The sequence below is a fragment of the Frieseomelitta varia genome, unplaced genomic scaffold (genome assembly GCF_011392965.1).
Source record: "Frieseomelitta varia isolate USP_RPSP 00005682 unplaced genomic scaffold, Fvar_1.2 scaffold_314, whole genome shotgun sequence".
Classification (NCBI taxonomy): domain Eukaryota; kingdom Metazoa; phylum Arthropoda; class Insecta; order Hymenoptera; family Apidae; genus Frieseomelitta; species Frieseomelitta varia.
In genome coordinates, this window is record NW_025110051.1 from 74,425 (window position 1) to 82,567 (window position 8,143).

Below are 8,143 nucleotides of genomic sequence, written 5' to 3' on the forward strand. Positions count from 1 at the left end.
TTTTTTTATAAAAGTGCCCCAGAGAGATGTACATTGAAATTGAGGTATTAATTTGTTCTACTCGCGTAAAGTTTCGATCTTTGAAACGTAAGTCTCTCACTGGAGTTTTGATAAATTGCGAGTAGAAGTGTCTCGTGTGTTTGTGACGTCTATTATATTGACGTCTATTTAATATTTCAGTTTTTGGGAACGACATATCTGGAACGTAAGTTTAAAGAAGAATTTTGCAGAAGAATTTTGTTGTGGAATTTTCTAAAATTCATATATATAAAATAATATTTTAATAAATATATTTTATTCGTATTTATGACATTGATTACAATTACATTGAATATATAATGTTAATGTATCAATACATCATTAATTAATTAATTAATTAATTAATTAGTGAATATTGTATTAACAAACAACAGCTGTGAAAAGGAGGTTGTTCCAAAGGGTTGAAACTCCCAGCCTTTTCTTCACTCTCGATTTCTCACTTTCGCTCGATCGTTTTGCACCCTGCTCTTCTTTTCCTCCAAACACTGCCGGAGTCGACGTAATTGTTCAACTCTGTCGTTCCGTGCTCCAAGGAAAACGTTGAGTTTTCGAAGATCGGTCGGTGGTTCGCCGCAAACAGACGGATTTGGACAATGAGTCCACACCGGGCCGTCGTTCCACAATAGGTCGAAACCGCCGATTCTGGTCTCCCTGCCGGAGAAACGAGCCTCGAGGTCGAGCACGTTTAGCGCGTCGTCGACGAGATCGAACTTGAGCCGATAATCCTCGGTATCGGTGCCGGTCAACGCCGGCGAGGCGTTCACCTCCAGCAACCAAGGCGTCAGATCCTCGTCGAGAAGTGTATCGTAGCCGTACAGCTCGAACGAGTTCTTTCCCTGCATGATCACCGACTGCACCGCTAGCAAACTGGCCATTATCACGCCTGTGCGATCGATAAATGGTTTTATGGCGGGGGAGAGTCGGTCGTAATAAATCGAGGTGCAGGCAACTCTGTTTTAGGCTACTTGCGGCGAGGCCACTGCCTCGCCCGAATGCGACGAAATTTATTCGTTCGTTTCATTCAAATGGAGATTTTATGCAAATTTCATGGTATTTAATAGTTTAAAAATTCTACAGAATTCACGTAGAGTGTTTGGCAACATTTAAGAATATTTGAACGAAGATTATAAAAGTGTTGTTGCAAATTTAAAAAGTATTATGTATGAATATTTAAACGACTTGGAGAATGCGATGTATGTACATGTATATGTACGTACCTACGTATATTCCGTCTTTGCGTAAAAAGTGAAAAGTGTGTATTTTCATCTTTATTAATAAAACATATATATATATATATATAATTTACACTTTTCGCTTTTTCGCGTTATCGATTAATTTGTGCGCAAAATTTATAACGAGTGGTATTTACAAAATGTTGCACGAATCAGGAAGATCGACCAATCAAATCAAATTAAATTCAGTATCGATTTAGCATCATCAAGATGAATAAATAAAATTTTCAGAATTAACCGAAGACTGTCCCTGCAACGACATTATTATAACAACAACTCGAAAACCGCGTTTTTTTTTTGAGGGAAAATGTGCTCGTGCACGTGACAATTACTAACAACGTGTTAATTAGTAACAAACTAACCAGCAATTTGTTGAAACAAAGCCTCGATAGCGTCGGGCCCGTGCCTCGCAGTTAAATATTCTCTAACCTTCGTCAACGCCCATTTGCAACCTTTCTTCAGTTCTTGCTTATCGTCGTCACTTGCTTGAGTCTTCAACTGTATGGCCATGTTAGTCAAGTGTACTCTGCTATCATCTATGTTCTCCAGGTCGAACAACTCGCCGGACAACCGCGCGAATCCCTCCCTGGCCAACCAAACCTTCAGAGGGTGGAACGAGGTTACCAGAGTGTAAATACGTAGGTCGAATTTCCTGCCTGAAATCGTTCACCGAAATACTGTAGAGTAGTAGTGTTTCACAAATCACGAGATCATAAAAACTTGTCCTGCACTAGGTTTTAGCATTCCCACAGTTTTACGGTTGAAAAGTGATTCTAAAATGTTCCAATTCGTTGACAAACTCGCAGTTTCCTACGTGAATCGTAGGTGGAAGCCTTCTCTTTCGAGAAGATTCCTACAGTATCGAATCAGAAAAAGAAAAAAATCCTCGTGCAATCAGGTCCAAACAAATGAACGAGTTGAACAAAACATGCACAAACGAGCTCGTATCTATGCAGAGGTTGCAAGACCATCGAAGCAGAGTGCTTTTGTACAGTTTGACATTCACGATGCCTTCTTCTTTCGGCGACGCTGATGTGAGCGCAAAGATTCGCGGGTTTCAGCCCTGGGGCGCTGTCCTCGCCACCTCCTTTTCAGAGCTAGCGAGCGCAGGTTGTCCTCCTCGACAACGGGTATTCTTCGTTGGCGATAAGCGAACTGAATGCAGAGTGTAGCAGAGTCTATTTCGGAGGACTAACCCGCCAGGAGATAAGGGTTCTCCACGTATTTCTGCACGATGAAAGTCTCCGTTGGCGGTGTTGTTTCCACTTGCTGGCCAAACTCCTTGCTACACCACTCGGACAGATCCTTCAGCTTTCTGAACAGGAAGATGCCTGTTAATTGTAGATCGTAGAGGAGGATCACGATCGTGAGTTTATTCTCGGATTTTAATAAATATGCAAATTCGTGTAAAAATTCGTGAAACAATTTGATCAGTTGAAATGATAAGTGACGAAAATGAAATTGGTTTGTTACTTTAGCCTGTTACGTAGAATTTTACAATTTTACTTCCTTCTTTCATTTTTTTTTTTTTTTTTTTTTTTTTTGGTTTCATCAGTCTTACTACTGGGTTATCAGCGATATTAAGTATTTATCTGCTAATTTCGTTCTGTTAGATATTCCACGATAGAGTTGTTTTTTTTTTTTTTTTTTTTTTTTTTGATAGATGCAGGAATTTTTACACGATTTCTATATCGAAGAGATTAAATTATATCGAAAATTATTTTACGCTTACTGAATATTACAAAAAAGTGTAATACTTCGGATATTTCATGGGAATATTTTCAATGCACTTTCAAGTTGTTGCATCTTTAAATTTCCTACAGATTCCTACGTGCAGAGCATAACACACAATATGGAAAAATATCTAAAGCACATTGAAAACGAAATATTCGTTCTTACATTTATTTACTTACTTTTATAACAATAATGTGACATTTAATAAGTAAAATACTTATTAGAAAACATTATATTTCTATTATATTCCAAGTTTCCCTAAAAACGCAAACAAATATCTACGATCTGCTTGTGACAACTGTACCTTTGCCCTGCGATCTTCCTGCAGGTTTCACGATCCAAGTAGATCCAGGCTGCTTGTGATACTCCTCCGCAAATAATCTAAAGTCGTTGGGTAGTTCATAAGTCAGCGGCATGCCGTCGCATAGTTTAGCCTCGTCCATCTTATTCGACTTCAGTAACAATTTCTTATATCGTTTCAAATTTCTGTACAAGTAATTCTTTCGTGTCAGTTCGTAATGGTTACGGAAGTGAGGAATTCTCTGATGGGGAGCTAGTTTCAGGTCCAAAGCTTGGCGAACGTCGTTAACCTCGCACCACCAGAGGTGCCAGTTTTGGTCGTTAGGCTCTGTTACCTTGAAGAAGAAAGTTCAAAAAGATGGTAAATTTATGATAGTGATTTCTTTCGCAATTTTCTTCTTTTTTTTTTCTTTTACGAAAGAATGAGGTGAAAGGGAAATTTGGAGCGAGGACTTTGTTGAATAATATTTGTTGTATATTTTTCATCTGTTTTTTGTCAAATGATTGCATGGGAGTTTTCTTAACTCACAACTTTGCCCCCTGTGACGAATGTGTGTAATATATTCTTTTATAAAATGTTATATCATTACGTTGTAATTATTTTTGTTTTATTATTTTATTTTTTATTTATTATTATGTAAATAACTCATTGTATTACACATTTGATACAAGTTTCTTCAATATCTACAACATATGTGTCTGGCATTTTTGATAACAAAATACACCGTCAGAGCCGCAAATAATATTCGTTCTTCAACAGACATTTATTAACTGTTATACATCCGGTGATTATACATCTAATATACATATAATGCACCAAGTAGGCATCTATAATTCTAACAAGTGAAACTCGAAATACAAAATTTTAAGAGATCGGATCACAATGTGAAATTGAACCTTTATATATATAAAGGTAGATAAGAGCAGAGTCTGTTTGAACCTCGTGAAGTTTATTTCGTTCCTTTAGAAGAAGAGATGGTGGGAAAACTTGATTACTATGAATTTCACGCGTTCAAGAGCTGGCCTAATCCCTTCAGGATTCGCGTGGGAGGGTCACTCGACGATATATTAGTGTCAGGAAGTGTAATTTATTCGTGGATACGATTACCGCGAATTGTGTCGAATAATAAATTGCTTCCTGCTTCTGGGAGCTGTAACACGTGCATGTATGCATCTTTCCTCCTCCTCCTCCTTTTCCCCCCCCCCCCCCCCCCCCCCCCCCCCGCTGTTTTTGCACAGTTCACTCTCGCGTGTATCATTTCGTTAATCGAAAGCCTCCGTTTTGTTCTACAATTAGTCGAATTAGTGTTCACGCGTGATTTATTCGTCTCGAGTGTAATGGTTGGTCGATTTTCATTGAGCGCTCGTTAACTCGCCAATTTCAAATTTGTAACTTTATCTCGTTTGGTTAAATTATTCTCGTCGAGTTTAGAGTTTGGTTTCAGCAGATTGGAGACAGCTATTGTCGTTTTTTAATTGCACATTTGCTACATTACTGCGTTTGAAAGTTGAAGTGAAATCAATTATGAAGCTGTAACATTTGTTCAAGAGACAGTCGATATTTATAATATTAATAATACAGTGTACGTGTTATTTGACGAATATATAGAATATGTAGGATACTTAAGGAGAATTAACCAAGTTATCTTTTTCATTTCTGGAAAATTCAAAAACTTACCGCGTCGCAGAAGTATTTCCTATAAAAAAAAAAAAAAAAGCAGTAAGGAAGCTTCTGTAGTTATAATTTTGTTTCTAGTTTAACTCTTTGTATATTCGCAGTTTTATTTGTGTGAAAACGAAAAAATGAAAGGTTTAAGACTCTCTTGGTTCTCCTTTAGTTTAAAAAAAAAAAAATTTGTTAAACTTCAAATTTCATTAGAGCGTTGACCTGTAAATGAATATTTATATTTCCTTGTCCTAGTTTCGGCCTAAAAGAAACTTTCAATCGATATTTTAATTACTAAATATAAACTCGGAAGACTTTATATTTAAGAAGCTAGATCTCAATTATGTAACAAGGTCCTTCTCAATCTCCCTTTGCTACGGTTGAAATCGGTTTCTTTTTTTATACCACAAGTATAAAAACGCTTGCCTTTATCTTTACCTGAGGGAAAGCGGTCATTTCGTGATTCAAGCAATAAAAAAAAGCTCTTGATCTGTTAATTGCTCGGCTATGAGCAATTAAAAAATAACGAGAAAGAATAATATTTAAGTAAAAGAACTACAAATGCTTAAATTCTGTCGATAATATCAATGTATTTGCAAACAGAAACAATTTGTCATCTTTCTCTATGTATTTCTCTATGTATTTCTTGTATGTAATTTTTTTTCGAACGAATTTCTTTTCGAATTCTTTTTGCTTGCCTTTTGATTTCTAAAAAAAATTCTCTAAATTATGGATTTTTAATTTTTCAAATTCCGAATTTTAAATTTCGCCAGATTCTAAAAATCTCTTACGTTTGCGACATTTTACTTTTAATTTTTAATTATTCCCAATCATTGGCTCTTCCAAATGTGTATTGTACATACATTTTATAAAGGTTCCTCGCTGTCTTAATTGAACAGCATTTTTTCGCTGCTTCTTTAATAATTTTAACTTTAATTTAATTTGAGCAGCAGAAGTAACAGTGACTTTTTTAAATAATTTTCTTCAAAGCGATTTCGCGTGATGAGCATACTCACCAAACGCAGTTAACATAATGAGTCGCATTTACACGCGAGTCGAGTTTCCACTTTCCGTTCCTCGTTCGTTAAGATCGTTTCATTACTTACCTGGGTCCATCCTCTGGCCAACATCACCTTAACCTGCGTCGAAGGGAAGTCACAGCGGAACCTGATGACCTTGTCGTCCCCGTTTTGCCTTCTTTTCGTGGTCGAATTCCTCCTTTCCGGCGCTGACACGTTCTCTTCGTTTTCCTGGCTTGCTCCTGTGTTCTTTGACATGGTTGCAGAACGATTAAGTATGGTATTTCGTTTGATTGAGAGTTACATTTTTTTTTTACTGCTACACGATTATATCATTATATCATTATACGATTAAGTTGTTTTTAGTTATGATTATATTATATTGTATCACGTAGATGTATTTATTGGTTAAGATGAATGAACTGAATTCGTTGCATAATTTTATTCGAGCAAATTCAAATCATTGAGTAATATACAGGTGAATTTAGTAGTCGCCGATATTTTCTACAAATCATGGTTTTGAACTGACCACGCCACGAGCTTTGAATCTTTGTATTATCCCAGTTTGACAGGAATTCTGAAGAACGTTTTCTGTAAAAAGAAATTGTATAAAACAAAATTGTAAGAGAACATCATACACAGAAACATGCGTATTATTTTAAAGAGTAGATCATAATTAAGAGAGGAACGTCTTTTGAGCACTTGTAAAACACGAAAGTCTGAAATCACTCTTATCGACAGGTTCGATTGTTCTAGCTATACTTAAAATAATAAAATTGTACAATTGTGGGAAGTACAATTGGGCAAGTTCTGGGGAAGGGCCCAGAGATTTCTCCAGTGCTCAACAATTGCAGATGTTCCAAGTGACGTACCATAAACTGTAGAGAAAGTTAGACCTGGGACTTGGGATTGTTTATGGCTAGCCCTCCAGGCCTAGCGTCCAAGACATTAAGGGTACGGATGCGTTTGTATGTATGTGTGTATGAATGACGAATTTTGTGCAGATGAGGAAGAAAGGAGCGAGTGTCGGGAGGTCAGAGAGTACAGAGTGAGTTTTGAGAGAGGAGACAGTGAATTGAGAGTTGCGCGCGCGAGAGAGAGAAAGAGAGAGAGAGAGAGAGAGAGAGAAGAGAGTGAGTTGAGAGCTGCGAGTCTAGCGAGTTTAGCAATTAAGGAAATAGTGTAAAACGTCACTTTATAATCATTATTAAATGAATTTTCTTTATTTAACTTTAAATAAACAACCATCTTTTTATCAAAATTCCTACAAATTATTTATAAAATTTCTACAATGATAGTTCCAGCAAGTAATAATGTATACACGCATCTCTTGCACGCAACTGTCACTTCAAACATCCCGCCGGGCAGTCATAGCGTTAACAAGGTATTGATAAGATAATTGTCGTTAATCACTGCGCGTAATAATAATTCAGCTTCAAATTAAACACGTTAAATTCTCACAATGCGGGGGAATTAAAGTTAAAATCTCGTCTCAAACAGCTTGCAAGGGCAAATGCAAGTGCAAGTGCATCAGGTTTCCTCCTCCTCCCGTTCGAAATGTCGTAGCCGAAATATATTTCGCGATCACAATCACGATGCTTTCAGAATTAATCCGTGAACCGTTGGTTCGCGCGGTGGCACCTATGGGAGCCTCGTGTTAGAGCGCCGGAATAGAGAAAAGAAGCTTACGAACGTTTCATGCCGTTTTATCCTCACTTTGCCATCTCATTATCAGCATGGCTGCAATATCGCCCGGCGATACTCGGAACGCCGGAACAGCCGGAAGTAGGCTAGATAGACTAGTGCCCGAAATTTCGCGAGCTGCCTTCCTGTATACCTAACGATAACACACTTCGGCTCCAAGCAAATAACAGCCTACGTGCCCCGAATGGAGGATGCAGATAGGTGATGGATAATATATACTCGACACGAGGTCAGTGCATCCCCTGCTTTCCACTCTAGGCTCAATCAGGACGATCCTTTGATCGCTTTCAGCCGTTAACCATAATAAAATTTGAAACAGTCGTGCGCGAAGGCGCACTGCTTACCCGAGATTAATTTCGATAGGAATATTTAGACGCGGTTTTTGGGAAATGTGAGTTTGATTTCTGCTGTTGTTAGAGTCATCTTTTTTTCTTCTTTTTTTTTTTTTT

At 37.5% G+C, this 8,143-nt stretch overlaps 1 protein-coding gene across 1 annotated transcript; it reads right to left on the reverse strand.

The window, feature by feature from the left end:
* Positions 1-456: 456 nt before the first annotated feature.
* Positions 457-6,248, reverse strand: LOC122529879 (probable tubulin polyglutamylase TTLL9). The gene is made up of 5 exons (XM_043656383.1): positions 6,078-6,248; positions 3,310-3,631; positions 2,468-2,602; positions 1,634-1,927; positions 457-922 (listed from the first exon to the last, which is right to left on the reverse strand). Exons 1-5 carry the CDS (start codon positions 6,246-6,248, stop codon positions 462-464), a joined length of 1,383 nt encoding a protein of 460 aa, XP_043512318.1. The 3' UTR covers positions 457-461.
* Positions 6,249-8,143: the final 1,895 nt, after the last annotated feature.

Bases quoted from the DNA above. Each gene is read 5' to 3' on its own strand.
- LOC122529879 (XM_043656383.1), bottom strand. From the start codon at position 6,248: ATGTCAAAGAACACAGGAGCAAGCCAGGAAAACGAAGAGAACGTGTCA. The intron at 3,632-6,077 runs GTAAGTAATGAA...AAGGTAACAGAG, and splicing joins TGGCCAGAGGATGGACCCAG to CCTAACGACCAAAACTGGCA. The intron at 923-1,633 runs GTTAGTTTGTTA...TCGATCGCACAG, and splicing joins TTTGTTTCAACAAATTGCTG to GCGTGATAATGGCCAGTTTG.